The following is a 27,247-nucleotide window of genomic DNA, read 5'->3' on the forward strand; positions in this document are numbered from 1 at the left end:
CTTATTATAATATCTCTATTATAAAATAAAATAATTCTTAGCAAAAAGTACCAGCCAAGGAAAGCCTAATTTGTGGCAAAAAAACAATATATAGATAATTTCAAAGTGATAAGTGACAATCAAGTTATTGGCAAAATGAATGGATGTAGCGTGATGTGAAAAATGCTCTGGTTTTTAAGGGGAAATAACCTGTGATCGGGAATTGGTTAAGTTAAACATAGTTCATGCTGCACAGCAGTTTACCACTCTAAATTACTGTATGTGTTTTGTTATATTTTATGCAGAACAATGTAAGTACAATACTCTTTTTGGGATTCAATAACATAAGCAATTTTAATCTACTACCCTTTATCTTGCTAATCCTGATATACTGTGTGACATTAGGCGGAAACCTCTTGATCATTACGTTGGTGTCCAACAGTAGGAGCCTCCACTCACCCATGTACTTTTTTCTCACCCAACTTTCTGTAGCTGACATCATTCTGACCACAGACATCGCACCCTCCATGCTAGATGTTGCACTACATGGACACACCTCAATATCTTTCTCCGGCTGCATTACTCAATATTTTTTCTTCAGCCTATCAGAAGCATTTGAATGTTTTCTTCTGACGGCAATGTCCTATGACCGCTATCTGGCCATCTGTTCCCCTCTGCATTATTCCTCTATTATGGACCAGCAACTTTGCATTAAACTAATCATTGCGTCTTGGTTGTTGGGTTGCTTTTTGGAAATAATTGTAACCTTTACGATATGTCAACTACTGTTTTGTGGACCAAATATCATAGATCATTTCCTCTGTGACTTCTATCCTTTGGTGGAACTTTCGTGTTCAGATTTGACCTTAATTCAAATTGAAGCCACTTTGTTAAGCATTCCTGTGATAATTGTCCCATTTCTGGCGGTCGTGGTTTCATACGTATACATTGTTTTCACCATATCTAAGATCTCCTCTTTTTCCGGAAGGTTGAAGTCGTTTTCCACTTGCAGCTCCCATCTGACAGTTGAATTTATATTTTATGGGACTCTGATTGCCATGTATGTGGTCCCAAATGAAGGACAATCAAAGGTGATCAAAAAGATGTTCGCCATGATGTACACTGTGTTGACCCCCCTTGTAAACCCATTTATTTACAGTTTAAGGAACAAAGACATCAAGAAAGCTTTAAAATCAAACTCACTCATTGGGAACAATTAACCTCCCTGGCGGTAACCCCGAACGTAGTTCCGGGTAAGCCGTGCAGGAGGTTTTCTCAGGCCCTGCTGGGCCGATTCGCTTAATTTTTTTTTAGCTGCATCAGCACACCGATCGCCGCCGCCCCGCGCTCGATCGCCGCTATCCGTCGCGCCGCGCCGCCCCCCGACCCCGTGCACTGCCTGGCCAATCAGTGCCAGGCAGCGTTGAGGGGTGGTCGGTGACGTCATCCTGCCCCGTCACCATGGCGATGGGGGAAGCCCTCCCGGAAATCCCGTTCTTTGAACGGGATTTCCTGATCGGAGATCGCCGAAGGCAATCGAAGCGGGCGGGGGGGATGCCGCTGAGCAGCGGCTATCATGTAGCGAGCCCTGGGCTTGCTAAATAATTAAAAAAAAAATTATAAATAACTGCTGCGCTCCCTCCTGGCGAAATTAATTAGACCGCCAGGAGGGTTAAATGATGCTCTTTTACTTAAATGTTGCTCTATACTGTAGGTGTATATACTGTATATAAGTGAAGTTAGCAGCAGTTATGAAAATAATTGACAACATGGTTTTTCATACATAGTCACACAATTAGTTTGGTTGAAAAAAGAAATGTATCCATCGAGTCCAACCAGACTACAAAATAAATAAATACATATATAATTAAATAAATAAATAAGCATTAGGTACCTTTATTTCCTGCAGCATCACATCTCCCAGTTGATCCAATTAACCCTTAAAGTGGAATAAAACTGTAACATAACATTCAAAAAAAAAAAAAAAGAAGAAGTAGAAGTCCTACCATTCTAGGTGGTCGGCGGTGGGTGCAGGGCAAAAAAGGTGTAGCCTATCCCCTTTTTGCCCTGCACCCACCACCCACCACCTAGAATATGGTAACCTTTCTACTTCTTATTGTCATGATACTAATGGCCACTGAATCTACCTTTTGCATTGAAATGCCTGAAGTCTGACAATTGAATAAACCACAATTCACTGCAGTGCCTGAAAAAAGAGATGGCCCGAACATCGGTGGTTCGCGTTCGCGATCGAACGCAAACTTTTCCGGAAGTCCGATACGCCCCCATAGTGCATCATTAGGGTCAACTTTGAGCCTCTACATCACAGTCAGCAGGCACATTGTAGCCAATCAGGCTACACTCCCTCCTGGAGCCACTCCCCCCCTTATAAAAGGCAGGCAGCGTCAGGCATTGGACTCACTCATGTGCCTGCAGTAATTACAGAAGGGAGAGCTGCTGCAGAGAGAGCTATAGGGAAAGCTTATTCAGGCTCTTGTAGGCTTCTTAGCTTGCTCCTTGCTGATTCTTATTGCTAAAAAAATACCCCTCAACAGCTCTAATCTTGTTCTTGTGATCTATTTTTTTGTGTGTGTGTCCCACTGACACTTGTGTTGCATAGACAGCCTTGGTAATTCCTACTGTGTGTGCCACTGCCAGTTAGGCCCAGCACATTCAGTGACTACCTGTGTGTGTGACAGGTGCACATCGTAATACCCATCACTGCATATACCTACCTACTGTTCACTTCAGTCAGTGCACCCACCTACCTATGTGAGCGCATGCAGTGTCACTGTGCCTGTCCGCTACCTGTCTGTGTGTGACAGGTGCACATTGTAATGCCCATCACTGCATATACCTACCTGCTGTTGTTCACTTCAGTGCACCCACCTACCTACGTGAGCGCACACAGTGTCATTGTGCTTGTCTGGTACCTGTCAACTGTCACCTTCTCAACTACAGGTGGAAATTACATTTTGTTTTATATGGTTTACAGAAAATCATAATTTCCAAGCTTTTCCAATATGTGTTTGTGAGTTTATTTATTGCATTTTTCACAAGATTAAATTTACAAAACAATTAAATAAAATCTGTTTTTTAAAAAAGGAAAAAACATGCAAATTGTTTTTATGAATATTTCATGAAGTTTCAATGGAAAAAAAATCTATTTATTTTCTTCACTGTACATGTGAATGTTGCATCTTATGTGTGTATGTATTATTCATGCTAAAGAACATTTGGCCCTTCTTTAAACTTCAAATAGCATCAGAAAGAAAACATGATCCATCCCTCTATATGGATTTAGTTGTTGTGCTTGATTATTGTCGGTTAAACCATTGTTGCTCATTTTAACTTCAACACAATTTTACAGTGACTGCTCCAATATTTCACACATGGGGCCATTGCCAATTGTCTAGCTCTTAGAGTTCTTAAATTAGGCGATGGGAGCATCGCCTAATCCAGTTAAAATTAACACCCCCTCGGGCAGTAAAGAACTCACTTGGGTGAAATCATCGCCCAGCGAGTTCTTTACACTCTTCCTACTGCTCGTTTCATGCTGCAGGGAAGCGATGCTTCCTGATATGAGCGTTAGTAGACACCAGCAAAGAGCAGCTCTAAACACTCTTATGCACATCGTTGCTGCTGGATCAGGGGGTCTCCTTTAATAAGGGGATCCCCTGAGCTCCCCGTTGGGCCCTCCACAAAATACCAAAGCCCCCCGCAGCTGCCTCTCGCTACAAGTCCTGATGGTGTAATTACAATGTATATCTCACTGTAATTACTTTCTATCATAGCTCCCACCAGGGCTACCCATTAGTCCACTGTCTGGACCAATGAAAATGGTCCGGACAGTGGCCTAATGTGGAGCCATTATGGGAGCTTTAAAGGCTCTTTGCCAGAATGAGAAATGCATTGTAATTACAGCATCAGCAATTGTGGCGAGAGGCGCCAGGTAAATTATTCAGGGGTGACTGACGCAGCTGCAGGGAACTTTGGTGATGTGTGGATGGCCTGACAGAAAGCTTTGGGGGCCTCCTTATTAAAGGAGACCCCCAGATGCAGCTGTGGAAGATGGAGGCAGTTGTTGGGAAGTGAGGCCATGGTGAAGGACAGTGCCACAGTGTAAAGCCTCACTCCCCATCACTCAGGACATGGGAACATTGCTTTCACCTGAGAAATGCTCCCTAACGATCGGCCATTGTGCGAAGGAAACCGGCAATAAGATTTGTTGGTTATCATGAAGTAGCTTGCATCTGAAAGCTACTTATCACCTTGAATAGGATAATTATGATAGCTGAAGTCTGCATTTCTCTGACCTCCTCCATTGGCCCATTCCAGCATTGGGACTCCTGAGTCCAGAAAAGCTGCTTGTCGACAGCTCTCACATGCACTCTAGCATGGACATGCTTGGGCTCTGACAGTAAAAATTAGCCTTATTGGGTCCATGCTGCTATGCCTCGACCAACAGGTATCCATCTACCTTTAGTTAACCATCACTGTGGACAGTCTCAGGAGCGAGGAACCTCTGAACTTCAGGGCATGTAAGCTTGACCTGTGGCCAGAGCTATCGCAATTTGCCATCAAGCTGTTGTCTTGCCCCGCCTCAAGTGTGCTGACCGATTGGACATTTAGTGCAGCTGGAGGGATCGTGACAGAAAAACAAAATCAACAATCATACAACAGTGCTTATTTCTTGGCATTTATTAAAATGAAAAAGGACACCAGAGGGTTATAGCACTAACATGTAATACGCTTTTAATTTACTTAGATTTATAACCATTATTAGACAAGAGGGAAGGGAGAGAGCGCTCAGATAGTGCATTAACTTTTGTAAAATCAAAAACGCAATAAAATTTGCACTTATAATTTAGTAGTATAGAATGCACATCTCAGCAGCCGCCGGCGGGTCTCCTCAGCCTGTCACAGCCTGGCCAGGGCTGGCAGTGTAGATGGAGCAATGGGGAGGACTTCTGCCCAGCTAAGAGTGGTGCGGAGAATGCCATCTGATGTCACTATGTGTTTTGGTGCATAACCACGCCGCCTTCTGGTGACGGATATGGGAAGACGGCGAGCTTACATAGAGAGGCGTCCTTAGCAACATGTTACCATGGGGTGGTATCGTAAAAGCAAAAACTTTATTGAGAACTTCTTTAACCATTTAATGACAAGCTATCGTATTAAAATGTCATGTTTTACCCTGTTAAAGGAAACATGACGTTTTAATACGCCACGCGTTCCCGCCGCTCCGCATGTGTGCGCGCCACTACCGCCGCAGTTTCTGTCGGGATCCCGTTGGGATCACACCAGGTAATCGCACTGCCTGGAGTTAATGGACGTGACCATGAACAGCAGCCGCGTCTATTCATAAAACAGGAAGCCGACACAGTGTAATAAAATATATTAAAAAAAAGTGATCACTTCCTATAATGGGAGAGTGTTCACTTGTGCCATCTTGTGGCCAAAAAGTATATTACACATACAGGGACATACATACACAATAATAAAAAAAGAAAAACGAACACTTCCAAAGCTAAAAAAATCAGCTTACAAAAAATACATAACTGGTTGCCTTAGGGACTCAGCTTCTTTAATCTATATTTTATGAGGGAAAATTACATTTACTTTACTCCATTGGGGCTTGTAATTATGAACTGGACAACAACAAAAAAAAAAACAACACAAAAATAACACCTACATTTCAAAATAATAAATTGTCGCCATACATTGTGATAGGGACATAATTTAAACGGTTCAATTATCAGGACAAGTGGGTAAATAAAATGTGTTGGCTTTATCCACAGGAGAACATTTAATTTTAAAACTATAATGGCTGAAAACTGACAAATAATGATTTTTTTCCATTATTTTTGTATTTTTCCCATTAAAACACATTTAGAATAAAAAACTTCTTAGAAAAATATACTACCCACAGAAAGCCTAATTGGTGGCGAAAAAAACAAGGTATAGATCATTTTCTTGTGATAAGTAGTAAGAAAAGTTATTAGGGAATAAAAGGGAGGAGCGCTGACTGGTGAAAATTGCTCTGGTCCGTCAGGGTAAAAACCCTTGGGGGTGAACTGGTTAAAACGCAACTTATTTCGACTGAACCTTATTGTATTGTAAAATCTCAAGGCTAAAAATTATAATCTCTTACACACAATATTTTACACTGAGCAAATCAGTATGAATTATTAATAAAGAGGACTAGATACTATCCACCACAACAATTGCAGACTTACAGATACAATATTTTTTCTCTTCCAGATAACTTCAATATAAGGAAATGAGTCTGGACATTTGGCAACCAATAGGCAGACAAAAATCTTAAATAATATGAACCATATAAACAAACAAGCATAATAAAAGCATTTATATGCAATCAGACTCTACTGCAGGTTAGTGCAATGGTTGTTAGATGTGGGAATATTGAAAATGGGAATATTAAAAAGTGGAATATGGAGGTTATAAGACAATTATAAAGGGGGGTAAAATAAATATACTTCAAAGTAATTATGAATATTAATTATAACGCACAGACAAGTGCAATGATAATAAGACACTACTGCAGGATAGTGCTAAAATGCATTATGAACATGAGAACTATGACACAAGGAGCAATTAATTTAGAAAAGTGACCTATAGTGATGGTGCAGTGGTCAATAGACTGATGCCCCATACTAATGTATTGATTACAACAAATACATAAAAATAAATATAATTAAAATAAAAATGAAAAAAAAAAGAAATAAAAATAAAAAATGAAAAATAAGAAAATTAAAAAATGGTGATTTTCTTAGACCAGAAAGCTAGAGGATTTGATTCAATTTAGTTTAATTTAATTTATGAAGCTCTGAACTTCTAGGTCTTTATAGGGAGGGATTCTGATATACTCTCTAGACCTGCAATTTGTAAACTTTCAGGGTTAGCTTGATGACATTGAGAAAAGTGTTGAGGGACACTGTGCTTGTTTTTGGCCAGTATGTTGCATTTATGCTCTCCCAGTCTAGTTCTTAGCTCTCTGGTGGTCCTCATGTCCTCTCTGGCCACAAGCACAGCTTTCCTGCTCTGTTCATCACCACCCAGTACGTCGTTTGGTCCTACTGCTGCTTCTTATAGAATTACCAGATACAGTATCTTGGTGGACACAGTCATGTCTGTCCCACATGCTAATGCAAGCTTCTTGTCTTAAATATTTTTTTTTAAGACTAAAATCTTGAATTGGATTATTTTGTTTCCAAATGTTACTCAAGAGCCAAGCCAATCAAATCCAATTATGATAAAAATTATTGGAAACTCTTACTCTATCTCAGAAAAATAAAACACATGTATAAGTATTTGCTCTACTTACATAACATATGTATTGCACTGTCTGTCCACGTTTTGAATTTAGTGATTTTTCTACAGTAAAAAAAGAGAAAATCCTTCTTAACATTTCCCATTTTAAGTGTGGCTATTTTGAAGCCAATCCTGATGTCATTTCCTGCCCTACTCTCCTCTGCCTGATTTGCCCGCCCTTCACTATAGAAAGTACATTGACTAAGCATGAGCAATATTGGCCAATCAGAGAGGAACAGAGGTGTGGGAGGGGAAAACAGGAGAGAAAGAGGCTTCAGACAATCATGCTGCATTAGTTAAGTCTGAGGGGAAGTAGAGACGCAAAAAAGGACAACCCAGCATTCCCTGCAACTTCCTTTTTGTGTACCAAATTTTGTGTGTACCAAATAAGAGTCAGGTAAACTGGGGAATGATCATTTATCAACAAGAAAAGTAATAGTGATTGTAACTTTTGGATTGCCTGGTTAGCATCCTTATTACGTGCTTACCAGATAAAAACAAAGAATTGATTTTTTATTTTATGACCAACAGTTACACTTTAAGTTGTCTTTGGGCCTCTTGATAATGGTATTAGGCAGTCTATGGGGTCCTTTCACGCACTGATTGTTATATTAGGTAGAAACACAAAAAATAGTTCTAGATTGGCTTTGTGCCTACAACACCCTCCCAATGCTACTCAATCGATAAGTACAGATCACGGTTTGATCCATAGACATAATTTTCACTGTTTTTGGCATGATCAGTGATAGCAACTTTTTTTAGCTAGAGACTTGCTTTAAGTGAATATATTTTTTAAGTAACGTATCATTAATACATTAAGAAAATAAGTTATGCATGCCATTAGTGTGAAACTAATTAGAGATCAGCACACTTCATACACTCGGGGAATAGGTACAGAAGTGTCTCTGTCCCTCAGGGATTTCCTCTCTCCTCTTGCCCCTCTATAAATTACCCCGGCACTGCAGACAGTAAACATGCTGCCTTGATGCTTTACAGATAAATGCATCTATAACTCTAAATCAAATCACACTCATCTTCCTAACCCCCCAGGAGAAACGCACCGTAAGTAGAATATAGAAGGGAAGAGGAAGTGTTTAATACTAAGTTGTACTTGTATTTTGTGATTATCTTCTTTTTGTAAATTTTAAGCAAACCTGAAGCAAAAATAAACTTATGATATAGTGAATTGTATGTGAAGTACAGCTAAGAAACAGAACATTAGCAGCAAAGAAAAGAGTCTCGGATTGTTTTTTCAGTACAGGAAGAGTTAAAAAAAATTCACTTGTTATCAATGCAAAAGATCTTCTCTGAGCCCTTCGAACCACTGTGTTGAATACAGCCCTGTTTTCTGAAGAACTTAAACAGCAAAGAAGCAGTGGGAGACAGTTTGATAAAAGGTTTCACTGCAGGAAAGTTCAAAGGGTCATTATATCTGCTTTGTTCTGAAGCTTAAAATACAGAGGGTTGTTTGGGTTGTTTGCAATTGCAACTGCAACTGTGACAGAGTGATGCAATGTTATACAAAATCTATATAACTGAAAATAAAAAAGTATGAGACTCTTTTCTGTGCTACTAACATTCTAATCATTATATTACACATACAATGTATATATATATATATATATATATATATATATATATATATATATATATATATATATATATATATATATATATATATATATATATATATATATATATATATGATGGATCTTCTAAAAAAATTAGCATATTGTGATAAAGTTCATTATTTTCTGTAATGTACTGATAAACATTAGACTTTCATATATTTTAGATTCATTACACACAACTGAAGTAGTTCAAGCCTTTTATTGTTTTAATATTGATGATTTTGGCATACAGCTCATGAAAACCCAAAATTCCTATCTCAAAAAATTAGCATATTTCATCCGACCAATAAAAGAAAAGTGTTTTTAAAACAAAAAAAGGCAACCTTCAAATAATTATGTTCAGTTATGCACTCAATACTTGGTCGGGAATCCTTTTGCAGAAATGACTGCTTCAATGCGGCGTGGCATGGAGGCAATTAGCCTGTGGCAGTGCTCAGGTGTTATGGAGGCCCAGGATGCTTCGATAGCGGCCTTAAGCTCATCCAGAGTGTTGGGTCTTGCGTCTCTCAACCTTCTCTTCACAATATCCTACAGATTCTCTATGGGGTTCAGGTCAGGAGAGTTGGCAGGGCAATTGAGCACAGTAATACCATGGTCAGTAAACCATTTACCAGTGGTTTTGGCACTGTGAGCAGGTGCCAGGTCGTGCTGAAAAATGAAATCTTCATCTCCATAAATCTTTTCAGCAGATGGAAGCATGAAGTGTTCCAAAATCTCCTGATAGCTAGCTGCATTGACCCTGCCCTTGATAAAACACAGTGGGCCAACACCAGCAGCTGACATGGCACTCCAGACCATAACTGACTGTGGGTACTTGACACTGGACTTCAGGCATTTTGGCATTTCCCTCTCCCCAGTCTTCCTAAAGCTTCCTAAAACTGTAATGGATTGCGGAGACACCGCCGCGCGGTCTGACAGCGAGGCGGCTGGTTCCGCGTTCAGACCGGTGGTTTCTCCGCAGCAGCATGCGTCTGGTTTGTCTGAGCCTAGTAGTGCACACAGATGGAGAGCTACGCGCGCGCGCGCTAACAGGCAGGCCCTTTATGCCAATAGGAGAGGGATTAGCTGATCAAGACGATCAGCTGATCCCAGCACAGTAGGTAATTGGCTGAATGGGACTGGGCGGCGCTGAGGAGCGCTCTGCTATATATACTTCTTGCTTGTCAGTTGCTGGTTGTCTGCCGTTGCGAATGCTTATGTGTTAGCACTCAGACCATAGTCAGATCCCTCAGTGTGTTAGAACCAGGTGTACCTGGGAATTCACACTTAGCCAGATTACTGTGTTATTACTGTGTTATTGCTGTGTTATTCTTTAAACCAGTTCCAGGGTGTAGAGACCACGGACCTCACACCCAAGATTAGGGATACTGTGTCATTGCTGTGTTATTCTTTAGACCAGTGCCTGAGTGTTGAGACCACGGACCTCACACTCAAGATTAGGGATACTGTGTCATTGCTGTGTTATTCCTTAGACTAGTTCCTGAGTGTTGAGACCACGGACCTCACACTCTAGACTAGGCCTCTGTTTGATATCTGTTATGACCTATTGCTCTCTTGACCCTTCTCCTTCCCTCTGATTCGGTACCTTCGCATATCTGATTACCTGTTGCCAACCCTGCCTGTCCCATGTTACCGAATCAGCCTTCTGTCTCTGTACCTTAAAGTGAACCTCCAGACTAAAAATCGACTCAGCAGCACTGAAAAGGCCTGGTGTTTCTTTAACAGTTTCACAGCATCAGAACTTTGTTTCTCTTATACAAGCCTCATTTTTAGCTGCACAGAAGAAAACTGCCCGGGCAGTTTTCCTCTTATGCTGTGCAAAGCATGATGGGATTTCTGATGTTGTTCTCGTTCTGCTGTTTTGGTGCAATTTTTTTTTCTTTTTACATTTTGAATTTGACATTTGAAGCCTAGTGTGTGCAGCTGGGAGGGGTTATCAGAACACAAGACAGTTGGAACTGTGCCTCATGCTCCCTGTCACCTCCTTTCAACCAAAAAGATGGCTGCCCCCATGACAAAGATGGCAGCCCCCATGAATCACAAACATTTGCCTGTTCTTTTAAAACAGGGTGGGTAAAAGATTATATCACCTATCTATTCTAATTAACATAACTAATGTAACTTAATAACACTATGTTTGTTTAGGCTGAAGTTCCCCTTTAACTGCTCGTGTGTTGCCGACCCGGCCTGGCCGACCCTTCTACCTGTGACCCCCCCGGTGGGGTGTCCAGTAGTTGCAGGGACTCCCTGTCCCTCAGAGGGACCTCTCTGCAATCCAGTTAGGGACTCTATCCCATAGGAGTCCTGTGACTGCAGTAGAGTCTGACTCCCAGCAGTTCAGGGAATCACTGGCTCTCTAGTTATCGCCAACCCTGGCTAGGAGATACTCGTTATACAGTCTAGGGTCACCTGCTCCTCAGGTGATCCAGGCTCATATACTGTTGCACCAAACACTTACATTTCATCAGGTGTCCAGAGGTTAGTTATACTTGTATTATTGGTGATTCTGCAGATCATCAATAATCAGGTATATATCTGTATTCTTGGTGATACTGCAGATCACCAATAATCAGATTCTCTCTGTGTGCTGACACCGATCGTTACAGAACGGCAGACCTGAAAAACAAAATGGACGCACTTAACAGCCATCTTGATACACTCACCACCTCGGTGGAAAATTTCATCAGAGTGCAGGATGGTCAGCAGGCCCAGATCTCTGCTTTATCTGGGTCATTACAGGTCCTTCAGACGGCTGTAAATTCAGTGCGATCTCCTCCAGTTACAGACTTGCGTATGTCTGTACCCGAAAGGTTTTCTGGTCATAGATCTGACTTTCAGAATTTTAAGAATCGTATAATGTCGTATTTTGAACTGAGACCTAACTTGTCAGGAACAGAGGCACAGAAAATTACATTTATTAAGACCCTGCTGTCAGGAGATGCTCAAACTTGGGCATATAGCCTGCAGACAGGGCACGAGGCACTGACATCAATCAGTAGAGGAATTTTTTAAGTCCATGGCCATAATTTGTGACGATCTGGACATTTCCTCTACTGCTGAGCGGAAGTTAAAAACCTTGCGTCAAGGCAAGGATCCAGTAGAAGTCTATGCAGCTGAATTCAGAAAGTGGTCTGTGTCAGCTAGGTGGGGGGCTTTTGCACTGTTAGATTGTTTTTTATCAGGGTTGTCAGACGCAGTTTCAGAGTTGATGTTGTGACACCCTGAACCAAAAACTATTGATGAGGCAATCTCTTTAGCAGTACGGGTTGATCGCCGTTTACGGTATCAGAAGCAAACCCGTGGTAAGAACGTGGTCAGATATGTCTCTTACGCCTCTCCTCCACCCGTCTCACCTCCGTCAGAACCAATGCAAATTGGTCAGTCCACGTTGACACGGATGGAGAGGAATCACAGGAAAACAGAACAGCTCTGTTTATACTGTGCAGAGGAGGGCCATAGAGTGCAGAATTGCCCCAAGAAGTCGGGAAACGCTGCCACCTAAGTGTAGTCAGAGGTAATACCCTAGGCGCGCAGTCTTTACCTCTAGACAACAATCGTTTGCTCCTTACCTGTTCTGTCACATGGCAGGGTCAGACTGTTACCACTGAAGCCTTCGTTGACTCTGGTTCAGCGGCTAACTTTATAGATTACGACTTTGCAAAAAAATTGGGAATTCCTATACTCCCATTGGACCAACCGATTTTGGTCACTGCTGTAGATGACTCTCCTCTGCAAAGTAAACATCCTCTATCCCGTACTCCGAATTTAAGGTTCAGTGTTGGGGTAATGCATGAGGAGAATCTGCAATTTCTGGTCTTGCGTATGGCAACCTCCACCGTGATTCTTGCCCTGGTTACAACTTCACTCCCCTCAAATAGACTGGTTTTCAGGTCAGCTAACGAGCTGGTCGACCCATTGTTATCATCATTGTTTAGTGAAAGTAACCATGGGTAATACCAGCATTCAGGTTGAAGGTGTGCCAAAACAATACGCAGAGTTTGCTGATGTCCTCTGTCCCAAGTCGGCAGATAAACTCCCCCCCCCACCGTACCTTCGATTGTCCCATTGATTTGAGATCTGGTTGTCTGGGCCTGAGAAACTAGCTTTGCAGGAATACATCAGAGAAAACTTGGCTAAAGGGTTCATCTGTCCCTCCCGTTCACCAGCAGGGGCAGGATTCTTTTTTGTAAAGAAAAAAGATGGAGGCCTTCGTCCTTGCATTGATTATAGAGGCCTAAATAAGATCATGGTGAAAAATCGCTACCCTTTACCTTTAATTGACAATTTGTTCACTCAGGTGAACAACGCCAAGATTTTCTCAAAGCTAGATCTGAGAGGTGCATACAATCTGGTGCGTATTAGAGATGGTGACGAATGGAAGACAGCCTTTAACACACCCGACGGGCATTACGAGTACCTAGTGATGCCCTTCAGGTTGTGTAACGCCCCGGCTGTCTTCCAGGAGTTAATTAACGAGGTATTCAGGGAGGTGTTGGGGAAGTTCGTCCTAGTCTATCTGGACAATATACTGATGTTTTTGTCCAATCTTTCTGAACACCGCAGGCATGTTAAGTTTGTGCTGGAAAAGTTAAGACAGAATCTGCTTTATGCTAAACTGGAGAAATGCCTCTTCGAAGTAACCTCGGTTGCCTTCTTGGGGTACATTATCTACACCTCTGGCCTCTCAGTGGATCCAGGGAAGGTTTCCGCTGTCCTGGAGTGGCCTCAGCCTGTTGGACAGAGGTTTCTGGGCTTTGCCAACTACTACAGAAGGTTCATAAAGGGGTACTCTACCATCATCTCGCCCCTCACCAGTCTCACCAAAAAAGGGGCTGATACTCATCACTGGTCACCAGAGGCTCATGCAGCTTTTTTCACACTAAAGAAATTGTTCTGTTTTGCACCTATATTAAGACATGTCGATGTCACCTTTCCCTTTATTGTGGAGGTTGATGCTTCAGAGGTGGGGGTGGGAGCTGTATTGTCTCAGAGGTCAGGCTTGCAGGGCAAACTCCACCCATGTGCCTACTTCTCTCGTAGATTTTCACCCGCAGAGAAAAACTATGACATAGGCAACCGGGAGCTTTTGGCCATCAAGTTAGCTTTTGAGGAATGGCGACACTGACTAGAAGGTGCAGAACACACGATAACAGTTTATATAGATCATAAGAATCTGGAGCACATAGATGGTGCTAAGAGACTTAGCCCCTGCCAGGCCCGGTGGTCCCTGTTCTTTGCAAGATTCAGATTTGTAATTACGTATACCCCTGGTAGTAAAAACATCAAAGCCGATGCCTTATCCAGGTGTTTTGAACCTGAGACAGTACAGCCCTCAGCTCCTGAGACCATTCTACCTCAGAAGGTAGTTCTGGCAGCCACTGAGACCTGGATGGATTGGACAGTCACTCTGAGTCCTTACCAACAGGATGTTCCAGAGGGGAAGCCTGATGGGGTCATGTTTGTACCACTGCCTTTCTGTTTACAACTCTTGCAACTGTTTAATTCCCACAAGAATGCTGGTCATCCCGGGGCCACCAGAACTCAGGATTTACTGGCCAGATGTGCGTGGTGGCCTACATTGGTAACAGATTGTAAGGAGTTTGTAAGAGAGTGTGCAGTGTGTGCAAGGAGTAAACCCTCTCGTCAGACCCCTGTTGGCACCTTACAGCCCTTGTCAGTTCCAAGTGAACCATGGACCCATGTCTCCATGGATTTTGTGGGTGAGCTCCCTCGGTCTGAGGGCAAGACGGTCATTTGGGTAGTAGTGGACAGATTCAGTAAGATGGCTCACTTTGTCCCTTTGAAAGGACTCCCCTCGGCCCAGGAATTGGCTGATCTCTTTATCCAGCACATTTTCCGGCTGCATGGCATTCCGGAGAATGTAGTGTCAGATCGGGGAGTCCAATTTGTTTCAAAGTTTTGGAAAGCCTTCTGCCATCAGTTAGACATGGATCTTGCATTTTCATCAGGCTACCACCCACAGACCAACGGTCAGACCAAGAGAGTTAACCAATCCCTGGAACAGTTCCTCAGGTGTTATGTTGCAGATGCGCAATCCGATTGGGTAAAATTTTTGCCGTTTGCGGAATTTGCGCACAACAACCTGAAAAGCTCCTCTTCTGGGTTTTCCCCATTCCAGGTAGTGTCAGGAAGATCACCTAAGTTTGCTCCTTTGCCAGTGGCATCTACACCGTTCCCAGCTCTGGAGGATTAGCAGAGGGCTCTAAAGGAGATTTGGGGAATGGTTAAGAGGAATCTGGGGAAAGCTTTCCAAACCCAGAAAAGACAGGCAGATGAAAGACGGTCTGTGGAGTGGAAGTTCTGCCCAGGAGATTTGGTGTGGGTATCCACTCGACATTTGGCCTTGAAGCAACTGTCACCCAAACTGGGCCCTAGATTTATAGGACCATTTCCAGTGTCCAAGAAAATCAATAATGTCACTTACGCGATTGATCTCCCAGCCAGTATGAGAGGTGTGAGATCATTCCATGTGTCTCTTTTAAAGCCAGCAGTACACGTGGATTCCTCTCTTCCCCCCTGTGTTGGTGGATGACCAACGAGAGTATGAAATTGAAAAGATCCTGGACTCTCGCTTAGTGCAAAATTCCATGCAGTATCTGGTCCACTGGAAAGGATATGGCATAGAGGAAAGATCTTGGGTGCCAGATTTTCGCATGCATGTGGAGGAATTAAAAAAGGAGTTTCATGACTTACATCCTGGGAAGCCTGGTGGGAAGTGTCCGGTGTCCACTCCTGGCGGGGGGGGGGTACTGTAATGGATTGCGGAGACACCGCCGCGCGGTCTGACAGCGAGGCGGCTGGTTCCGCATTCAGACCGGCGGTTTCTCCGCAGCAGCATGCGTCTGGTTTGTCTGAGCCTAGTAGTGCACACAGGTGGAGAGCTACGCGCGTGCGCTCTAACAGGTAGGCCCTTAGGAGAGGGATCAGCTGATCAGGACGATCAGCTGATCCCAGCGCAGTAGGTGATTGGCTGAATGGGACTGGGTGGCGCTGAGTAGCACTCTGCTATATATACTTCTTGCTTGTCAGTTGCTAGTTGTCTGCCGTTGCGAATGCTTATGTGTTAGCACTCAGACCATAGTCAGATCCCTCAGTGTGTTAGAACCAGGTGGACCTGGGAATTCACACTTAGCCAGATTACTGTGTTATTACTGTGTTATTACTGTGTTATACTTTAGACCAGTTCCAGGGTGTAGAGACCACGGACCTCACACCCAAGATTAGGGATACTGTGTCATTGCTGTGTTATTCTTTAGACCAGTCCCTGAGTGTTGAGATCATGGACCTCACACTCAAGATTAGGGATACTGTGTCATTGCTGTGTTATACCTTAGACTAGTTCCTGAGTGTTGAGACCACGGACCTCACACTCTAGACTAGGCCTCTGTTTGATATCTGTTATGACCTATTGCTCTCTTGACCCTTCTCCTGCTCTCTGATTCGGTACCTTTGCATATCTGATTACCTGTTGCCAACCCTGCCTGTCCCTGGTTACCGAATCAGCCTTCTGCCTCTGTACCTTATATGCTCGTGTGTTGCCGACCCGGCCTGGCCGACCCTTCTACCTGTGACACCCCCCCCCCCGGTGGGGTGTCCAGTAGTTGCAGGGACTCCCTGTCCCTCAGAGGGACCTCTCTGCAATCCAGTTAGGGACTCTATCCCATAGGAGTCCTGTGACTGCAGTAGAGTCTGACTCCCAGCAGTTCAAAGAATCACTGGCTCTCTGGTTATCTCCAACCCTAGCTAGGAGATAATCGTTATACAGTCTAGGGTCACCTGCTCCTCAGGTGATCCAGGTTCATATACTGTTGCACCAAACACTTACATTTCATCAGGTGTCCAGAGGTTAGTTATACTTGTATTATTGGTGATTCTGCAGATCATCAATAATCAGGTACACATCTGTATTCTTGGTGATACTGCAGATCACCAATAATCATAATTCTCTCTGTGTGCTGACATCAATCGTTACAATAACGTTTTAAAAAAAAAATATTGTGCTGTTTTTCGTTTAAAAATAATGTTTTAAAAAAATATTGTACTGTTTTTCGTTTAAAAATAATGTTTAAAAAAATTATAAATCATTAAATAATGTGTAATCATGAGAAGCAGTTATAAAACATTAAAAGTCTTTGGGCGCCGCTTGTAAAATGTTTTTTTTCTCCAGCGCCCTTTTTTCCTGTTGGGCGCCCATTAAATGATATTTATTATGGGAGTGAATGGCGGCGCCCTTTTTGTCCACCTGCCTCATGCGCCCAAATTTCCTGCTTCCCTCCATAACACCTGAGCAGTGCCACAGGCTGATTGCCTCCATGCCATGCCGCATTGAAGCAGTCATTTCTGCAAAAGGATTCCCGACCAAGTATTGAGTGCGTAACTCATAATTATTTGAAGGTTGACTTTTTTTGTTTTAAAAACACTTTTCTTTTATTGGTCGGATGAAATATGCTAATTTTTTGAGATAGGAAATTTGGGTTTTCATGAGCTGTATGCCAAAATCATCAGTATTAAAACAATAAAAGGCTTGAGCTACTTCAGTTGTGTGTATTTGAATCTAAAATATATGAAAGTCTAATGTTTATCGGTACATTACAGAAAATAATGAACTTTATCACAATATGCACATTTTTTGAGAAGATCCTGTACGTCTTCTCAGAGAGCCTTGTGCATGCACTAACAGCCCGGACTAGACATGGAGATCAGACAGGAAAGCCATGACATTGGCACTGGTATTCACCTGAAGAACATTGCAAAAATCAAGCACCTCATACCCCCAGAAGATCTGCCAACCTTAGTCCACGCCTTCATCACATCCCGACTGGACTACTGCAATGCTCTCTACACTGGCCTTCCAAAAAAGGCCTTGTACCGGCTACAGCTGATACAGAATACTGCTGCCAGACTGCTAACCAACCAACCCCGTCACTGCCACATAATGCCAGTCCTGCATTCCCTTCACTGGCTACCTATAGAATGGAGGGTCCTATTCAAGATCGGCCTACTGACATTTAAATCCCTGAATAATCTAGGCCCTGGATACATGAAAGATATGTTACAGCTGCGAAGCAATCCCCGCATTCTCAGATCCACAGGTTCTAATAATCTAGTCATACCCAGAGTCCACTTGGAAACTTTTGGTCCCAGAGCCTTCTGTCATGCTGCCCCTACGTTTTGGAACTCCTTACCTCAACAGATCAGGACAGCCCCATCCCTGGACGTGTTTAAATCCAGACTGAAAACCCACCTGTTCAGTCTGGCATTTGCAGAATTATAACTTTTGTTGTGTGAATACTTCATCCTACTAATTACTGAATCTGAGAGAGCCTAAGCGCTTTGAGTCCTATGGGAGAAAAGCGCTATAGAAATGTTATTGTATTGTATTGTATTGGTAAAAATATGGTGTGTTGCGACTTCAGAATGTGTGCTTCATCATGCCTCATTGGAGAAGGTGTTTTTCAGACTTCCTGGGTACCAGAACTCACCAGGGGGTCTGAGATAGTAGGAAACCACAGAAAACAGGTATGTGGTTATAAACTTATTTTTTGACAACAATATATGTATACAAATGTTGTCAAGACGCTATTTGAAGTAGAATTTGGGGAGATGCCTAAAAAAAAAATGAGATGCACTTTTAAGGAATTACCTTAGGATGCAAACTGTATTTTTTTTTCCATTTTCCTCTACTAGTAGTTAACTTTTCATCTGCTGTTAAACTAACTTTTCAGCACTTGGCAATTGAAAAACTACTAAAAAGTAGGTGGACAACTGTTTTTTGCTATTGTTTTGAGTATTTTCTCGATTATTGGTGACTTATTAGGCATTTTATTGATAATGTGTAAAAATATCACCTAGGAGTAAACCTAGGAGGAAAAGTTAAAGGGGCACTACAGCGAAAATCTGTAAAAATTTAAAATATATGCAAACATATACAAATAAGAAGTACATTTTTTCCAGAGTAAAATAAGCCATAAATTACTTTTCTCCTATGTTGCTGTCACTTACAGTAGGCAGTAGAAATCTGACAGAAGTGACAGGTTTTGGACTAGTCCATCTCGTCTTCATAGGGGATTCTCAGCAAGGCTTTTATTCTTTATAAAGATATTCCCGAAAAAGGATTTAAACAATGATGCTGGCAAGCTTCCCTGCTCGCTACACAGTTTTATGGCAGTTAGACAGAGCAACTGCCATTCACTAAGTGCTTTTGAAAATAAATATATCCCTGAGAATCCCCTATAAAGAGATGGACTAGTCCAAAACCTGTCGCTTCTGTCAGATTTCTACTGCCTACTGTAAGTGACAGCAACATAGGAGAAAAGTAATGTATGGCTCATTTTACTCTGGAAAAAATGTACTTCTTATTTGTATATTTTTGCACATATTTTACATTTTACAGTTTTTTGCTGTAGTGCCCCTTTAATTAAATAAGGGCTAAGGGCTTGTGAGTTTTCTCCTACGTGACATTTTCACCTTGTGGTTAAAACACCTATGGTACCGGTTCACACGGACGGCAGGCGGCGTTGGGGCGGCCAGGAAGTTGCGTCGTCCTGTGACGTCCTGTTCGGTGGCGGCAGTACAGAGATCGTCGCGATCGGCGTTTCTCGTCCCCGCAGGGGGACATGAAGCCGCGCCGGCTAGCCGTCCCTGGACGTTGCATACGGCTTCTAGGGACGGCCGAAACGATGCGTTAAATCGGGATCAGAACGCCGCGTTTATGCAATCGACGGTAATCGACGGTAACCGCGCAATGCTAAACGCTCCTATTCACTTGAATGGGGGAGTTTAGCCGATGGGTCCCGAACGCTTGACGGTAGACGCCGCCAAGCGTCCGTGTGAACCGGCCCTTAGCAAACAAGGATATTCTCAAATGGATTTTGATAGTATGTTTTCACCTACTTTAGAGTACTTCTTCAATGGCAAGGTGCTAAAACATTATTTTAACCTCTTGAGCCCCAGAGGTTTATACCCCCCTAGCGACAAGGCCATTTTTTACAATTCTGCACTTCACAACGTTAACAGTTTATTACTCGGTCATACAACTTATCACCCAAAGAATTTTATGTCCTTTCCTTCTCGCGAATAGAGCTTTCTTTTGGTAGTATTTGATTGCTGCTGCTAGGTTTTTTTTGTTTTTATTTGAAAAAATATATATAATTCCCCCGCCCCTTTAATTGACCTTAGACTAAGATACATACACTACGCTATACATACATAGACATAAGGCTATGGCAGGGATTAGATTGTGAGCCCCTCCGAGGGACAATTTCATGACAAGACTATACTCTGTGCAGTGCTGCGTAAGATGTCAGCGCTATATACTGTATATAAATAATCATTAAATATTAAAAAAACAAAACAAACAAACAACAGCCTGCCAGCTCTGATCGCTGGCTGGCAGGCTGATGGCTGGGGCCTGCTGTGTTTACTGACGGGAGCTCGTGCTCATGTGAGGGTGAGCTCCCATCAAATCTCGCTCAGTGCGAATGATGCCATATAGCCTCAGTGAGACCTAAGAGAGCTGCTGTTCCGCTGCCATCCTGCATTTGGCAGATGGGAAGTGGTTGAAGAGAAATTGAAAAATGATCTCCTAGAAGAAATTATATGAAAAAAAGTTTATTACATGTGAGACAAGGGTCTCCATTAGGTCAGCAGTTTTGTTAATACTGTATCTGTGAATTCTCTATGTTATTATTTTGGACTTTCCATTCTAATTCCTGGTTATGTATTTTTTTTGTAACACTGTTTTTATTGAAGGTTGAACAGAACAGCATAAAAGACGGGTTGCACAGTAGTGTACAGTATAGGTGTCCAGTTTAGTAACAGTTGGAGGGAATAAAGTGGGATCAAGGGATACAGCATCTTATGTCTGAGCTGTCAGACTCGGACAAAATTCCCTAGAAGGTAAGCCGAGCCTAAGGTAGAGTCTATATCTTGTAGGTCATAAGAGAAAAACAGGAGGATTATCACACTGCAAAAGTCCATTTATTGACCTACAGAAGAGGTGCAGTAGCTTCAACTCTGCCTATACTGATGGTTTTGGATCAGTGGAGTACCATGTTGTAAAAGAAAAAAGGATGAGGAAAACAGGAAAATAACAGTTAACGGGGAGGGGGGGTTCAAAGGGGTAGGGTCGGGCACAGCGTTCGGAGACCTCAATGAGGGGTTGTGGGGAGGGCTTTGAAATAGCATAGTAGTAAGTAGGTAAGTGTTAAGGAAGGGGGAGGAAGGCCTAAACTGTGTCTCAGGTGCCCAAGGGACCGCAATGGTTGTATGGCCAAGTTTTAGGCTGGACTAAGAACAGATTGAGTTATGCGGGCATAAGGTCTGGGTTAGATTGCGTCCAAGGGTCCCAAACTTTGCGAAACTTCGATTCAGTATTTCTAAGGGAGGCAGCCATCTGTTCTATGTTCTTAGTCCAACTTATTTTAATCTTAATGTCAGATATGGTAGGAGAGGCCATGGTTTTCCAGGCTGATGCAATAAAAAGTCTGCAGGCCGTTAGTATGTGGGTAATCAGATGTGATGTATATTTACTAACATCAGGGATTGGTTTACCTAATAGCATGATCACTGGGTCCAGTGGGGCTGAGACACCTGTGGTAGTCAGAATAAGTTGTTGAAGTTCTTTCCAAAGGGGGACTATAGATGGGCAACCCTGGTTATGTATTTTGACACTAAGTACCTACTATTTACCCACTCTACCAATTGTCCTTGGCTTGTTGGTTCTCATAACTGTCTATATTGTTTTTCAGGTACCTTCTACTTCATATAGAATAACCAGATATGGTATCTTGGTGAACAATGTGGACACAGACAAACATCTTGAATTAGATTATTTTGTTTACAAAATTTACTCAAGAACCTTACTCATAATAGTACATAGTGTACATATCTTCAAAAAGAAAGGAACCACACTACAAGAATATGACCAATTTTCCTGTACCATAAGACAAAGTTTACTTCCATCTAATACATAATTTGCCTTGTGGATCAAAGACATTTCCAGTGTCCTTGGTTATTCTTGTACCTACAAAGTATGTGTGAGGCCAATCAGACACAAGTCACACAGATTTTTTTACTTGGGTTTCAAGGTTTATACAAATTCAAACTTGTATTTTTTGTTGGGTTTCTTTTATCCTATATTTTGGTACTCAGTGGTAACTTTCTAATTATCACTTTGGTGACCACTACTGATCATCTTAAAATCCCGATGTTCATTTTTTTGAAACACTTAGCTCTCACCGATATCCTTCTGACCACTACTGTAGTGCCTTTGATGCTGCACATCATATTGGTTGATGAAGGAACCTTGCCATTCATTGGTTGTATTGCCCAGCTTTATTACCTTGGTATTTTTGGGTGTGTTCAAACTCTTCTCATCACTGCTATGTCATACGATCGATATCTGGCTATTTGTAATCCATTGCGCTATGCCTCCATTATGAACCTTCATGTTTGTCTCAGATTGGTTGTTGGTTTATGGTTCTCAGGCACCCTGGTAATGTCAAGTGAAATCATTGTGGTGTGTCAATTATATTTCTGTGGTCTTAATTATATTGATCATTTCTTTTGTGATTATGGGCCCATTGTGGAACTATCTACATCAGACAAATTTTATTTTGTGATACAAGACATTATCAGTTCTATAGTTATGATTGCCAGTCCATTTGCATTCATGGTCATAACCTATGCCTGTATCTCTTTATCAATTATGAGGATATCTTCTGCTAATGGACGAAGAAAGGCCTTCTCTACTTGTAGCTCCCATCTGACCACAGTTTGCACTTATTATGGGACTTTAATCATTGTTTATGTAATTCCAACTGACTACAGCTCAGTGAATATCAATAAATACATGTCTTTGTTGTACCTTGTGGTGACACCAATAATGAACCCCATCATCTACAGTCTGAGGAACAGAGAAATCAAGAGAACTTTGCTTCATTTGCTCAGGAGATAAATCAGAGAATAGGTCAAGCTGTGTATAAACAGTGTATATACACTCACCTAAAAGATTATTAGGAACACCATACTAATACGGTGTTTGACCCCTTTTCACCTTCAGAACTGCCTTAATTCTACATGGCATTGATTCCACAAGGTGCTGAAAGCATTCTTTAGAAATGTTGGCCCATATTGGTAGGATAGCATCTTGCAGTTGATGGAGATTTGTGGGATGCACATCCAGGGTAGAGTTGTCTCGAACGGTTCGGGGCAAACATCGGTGGTTCGCGTTCGCATTGAAACGTAACTTTATGGTGAGTTTGACCCACCCCTATACTACATCATTGTGCTAAACTTTGACCCTCTACATCACAATCAGCAGACACATGACAGTCAATCAGGCTACACTCCCGCCTGGAGCCCCCCCCCCCCATATAAGGCAGCAGCATCGGCCATTATCTCACTCTGTGTTGCTGCAGTAGTGAAAGAAGGGAGAGGAACCTGCTGCAGAGATAGGGAAATCTTAGTTAGGCTCTTGTAGCTTGCTCCTAGCTGATATTTGTTGTTAAAAAGCCCCACAAAAGGAGCTCTTTTCAGAGCTAATGTTCTTGTGAAATCTTTTTTTTGTGTGAGTTTGCCACTGACACTGCATTATACAGCCCTGTGTGTCGAAGCTGGCCCTTGCTAATTGCTATACTGTGCAAGGCCCAGCACATTCAGTGTCTGCCTTGAAATGATTTGAGCTTTGTGACATGGTGCATTATCCTGCTGGAAGTAGCCATCAGAGGATGGGTACATGATAGTCATGAAGGGATGGACATGGTCAGAAGCAATGCTCAGGTAGCCCATGGCATTTAAACGATGCCCAATTGGCACTAAGGGGCCTAAAGTGTGCCAAGAAAACATCCCCCACACCATTACACCACCACCAGCTTGCGCAGTGGTAACAAGGCATGATGGATCCATGTTCTCATTCTGTTTGCGCCAAATTCTGACTCTATCAAGACTCATCAGACCAGGCAACATTTTTCCAGTCTTCACCTGTCCAATTTTGGTGAGCTCATGCAAATAGTAGCCTCTTTTTCCTATTTGTAGTGGAGATGAGTGGTACCCGGTGGGGTCTACTGCTGTTGTAGCCCATCCGCCTCAAGGTTGTGCGTGTTGTGGCTTCACAAATGCTTTGCTGCATACCTCGGTTGTAACCAGGGCCGGATTTGTACTCTTTACCACTCTAGGCCACAGTCACCAGCCGCCCACCTTCAGTATAGGTACTAATAGATGACCCCTCCCCCTTCTCTCTAGTATAGGTAGCATTATGACCCCCCCCCCCCCCAATTTTAGGTAGCCAGATGACCCCTCTTCCCCTTCCCCCAATATAGGTAGCCAGATGACCCCTCCCCCTTCCCTCTATTATATGTAGCCAGATGACCCCTCCCCCCTTTCCCTCCAGTATAGGTAGCCAGATGACTCCCTTAATCCCTCCTTTTCCCATCCCCCCACTGGCTTCCTATCCAGTACAGAATCAGATTCAAGATATTGTGTCTGACCTACAAATCCGACCACAAAACCTGTCCAACCTACATTTCTGATCTTACTCAGAGATACACACCAAGCCGCTCAATCCGTTCCTCCAATGAACTTTGTCTGACTGTCCCCCGCATCACCCAGTCCCATGCACGCCTCCAGGACTTCTCAAGAGCCGCTCCAACACTATGGAAATCCCTACCTCCACCCATTAGGGCAGCCCCCTCCTTCAACATCTTCAAGAAGGCCCTCAAAACTCACCTTTCACTGTGGCCTACCACCCCTCACTAGTGCTCTAAACCTGCAGCAGAGCTCTGGTCCCCTACCTTTCGTGTCCCTACCTCTCCCTCTAGATTGTAAGCCTTTGGGCAGGGTCCTCCTCCTTTTGTGTCCTACCTGATCATGCACCTCCATTACTGTGCATCCATGCTATGCATTTGAGTGAACCTAACTTGCCTAATCTCCATGCTCCATCCAGTGACTGACTAAGCATTACCTTGTTCTCATACTGTGCTGCGTGATCTGGTCTTTATTGTATTCATGTATTGTCATATTGCTGTATGTCACCCCTAAATATTGCCTGTAACCTAAACTAATGTCCAGCGCTGCGTAATATGTTGGCGTTTTATAAATACAATAAATAATAATAATAATTCCCCCCCCCCCCTTCAGTATAGATAGCCAGCTCGCCTTCACACTGCAGCAGCCATCAGTGTCACTCATTTCTCCGCTCATCTCCAGTGCAGAATCTTCCTCTTTTCCTCTCTGTCTCCAATACTGCCCACATCCATAGCCGCCGGCCACAATGCAAACGTGCACAGAGAGCAAGGTGGCTGCTGCACAGGCGGTTAACAGCAGTGTACTGCGGTCAGGCGCTCACCTGATCTCCCTGCATTCCAGCATTTGCAAGCTTGGCAAATGCTGCACCAGTTTAGCCTTCTGCTTTGGTACCCTTCCTCCTGTGGTACCCTAGGCCATGGCCTAGGCGACCTTGGCCTAAATCCGGCCCTGGTTGTAACGAGTGGTTATTTTAGTTAATGTTGCTCTTCTTTCAGCTTGAATCAGTCAGCCCATTCTCCTCTGATCTCTAGCATCAACAAGGCAATTTCGCCCACAGGACTGCCGCATACTGGATGTTTTTCCCTTTTCACACCATTCTTTGTAAACCCTAGAAATGGTTGTACGTGAAAATCCCAGTAACTGAGCAGATTGGGAAATACTCAGACCGGCCGTCTGGCACCAACAACCATGCCACGCTCAAAATTGCTTAAATCACGTTTCTTTCCAATTCTGACATTCAGTTTGGAGTTCAGGAGATTGTCTTGACCAGGACCACACCCCTAAATGCATTGAAGCAACTGCCATGGGAGTGGTTGATTATAATTGATGATTTCATTAATGAGACATTGAACAGGTGTTCCTAATAATCCATATATATATACATATATATATATATAATTTCTCCTGGTGGGATATGTATGCAAACTTTTCTGACATCTAATAGTCGGCATTTATTTATTGTAATACAGATTAGGTTTGATGGAATGGACTAAATAAACTATATTCTCCAGTATTCTCTGTTGTTTTACTGTTCTGTTGATTTCCCACCGGTCAAATTATAAAGATGACCAGGAGGGGGCATAGTTCCAGAATGTAACTCAATTACACAGTCATAAGTGGTGGAAGCTTATCAGTAGCCTGTGGAGAAAATAACATCAGCAAATTCATGATAAACAGTGGGTAATTTGTCAAGCTCAATATTAGTTTGAGCAAGAGTAATTTTTCAAGACAAGACTTTTCACCACTTTATCAATTTTGCTGACTGCCAGTCAAACACAGAATTGTGCTGTTTGAGCCAGGGCATACCCAAAACTATATCATAAGAAGGCATCTCCAAACAGTAAATGCTCACTTTTTCAATATGTTGACGATTGACCCCACTGTAATACAGAGTCATCAATGGCAGTGATGCAAATAGTTTCAGACATCGTAACCATAAGGATGTGTAGCTGTAAAGCCAAAGATTTGTTCATGAAATTACCTACTGCACCATAAAAGCACGACAATTATGAATCTTTTCACAAATACATATGCAGATTGGTACCAAAATACATTCAGATTTGAGAGGAAAAAGTTGCCCGCTTAGACGAGTTTCCTCTAAGCGCGGAAGTTTTTTGACTTCTGTTTCTTCTCCTGCGTGTTCCGCAGGACACGCATTCCGCAAAATGCTCTGTACCCCCGCAATAGAAACACAATCCCCCATCCCTTCTCTTAACTTTTTCTGCCATAGATAAGTTATAAGCACCTAACTGCATAGGTTCAGGATTGTCAGCCACAGGGACTGGAGGCGGAGCAGGAAGTGGTGGGCCTGAGCAGGACTAGACAGGTTTTATGTAAGATCATTTCTTATGACGTCTCTCTCTTAGACGTTGATCGATTTGAATTGAAAGATGGACCAACTCTTTCAAAGTTCCAGGAATTCCCACCCTGGCTATCTCATCTTTTAATAGTTCAGATAAGCCAAGTCTGAATTCATGCTTTAGAGCAGGTTCATTCCACAATGTATCACCTACCCACTGTCTGAATTTAATTGCGTATTCCTCGACAGGTTTTTTCCCTTGTCGCAGATTTTGTAACACATTTTCTGCATGAGCTCCTTGACTCTTATCCTCATCTAGGTCAGATAATGGGCTTGATTCACAAAGTGGTGCTAACCTAGTTAGCACGCCTAAAGACTTTTGGGCATGATAAGCATTGCACTAAGTAGGTTAGCACCGCTTTGAAGGAAAAACTCACGCGCAAAAGTTTTGCACGCG

General features: G+C 42.7%; 2 protein-coding genes across 2 annotated transcripts; both read left to right on the top strand.

Annotated features, from left to right (window-relative positions):
• The first annotated feature begins 278 nt into the window (after positions 1 to 278).
• Positions 279 to 1,199, top strand: LOC137561969 (olfactory receptor 11L1-like). The gene has a single exon (XM_068273313.1). The coding sequence runs from the start codon at positions 279 to 281 to the stop codon at positions 1,197 to 1,199; it is 921 nt and encodes a 306-aa protein (XP_068129414.1).
• Positions 1,200 to 21,999: 20,800 nt separating this feature from the next.
• On the top strand, positions 22,000 to 22,923 carry LOC137561970 (olfactory receptor 10A7-like). The gene has a single exon (XM_068273314.1). It carries the CDS (start codon positions 22,000 to 22,002, stop codon positions 22,921 to 22,923), a length of 924 nt encoding a protein of 307 aa, XP_068129415.1.
• Positions 22,924 to 27,247: the final 4,324 nt, after the last annotated feature.

The sequence above is a fragment of the Hyperolius riggenbachi genome, chromosome 3, assembly GCF_040937935.1.
Source record: "Hyperolius riggenbachi isolate aHypRig1 chromosome 3, aHypRig1.pri, whole genome shotgun sequence".
In the NCBI taxonomy this organism is placed as follows: domain Eukaryota; kingdom Metazoa; phylum Chordata; class Amphibia; order Anura; family Hyperoliidae; genus Hyperolius; species Hyperolius riggenbachi.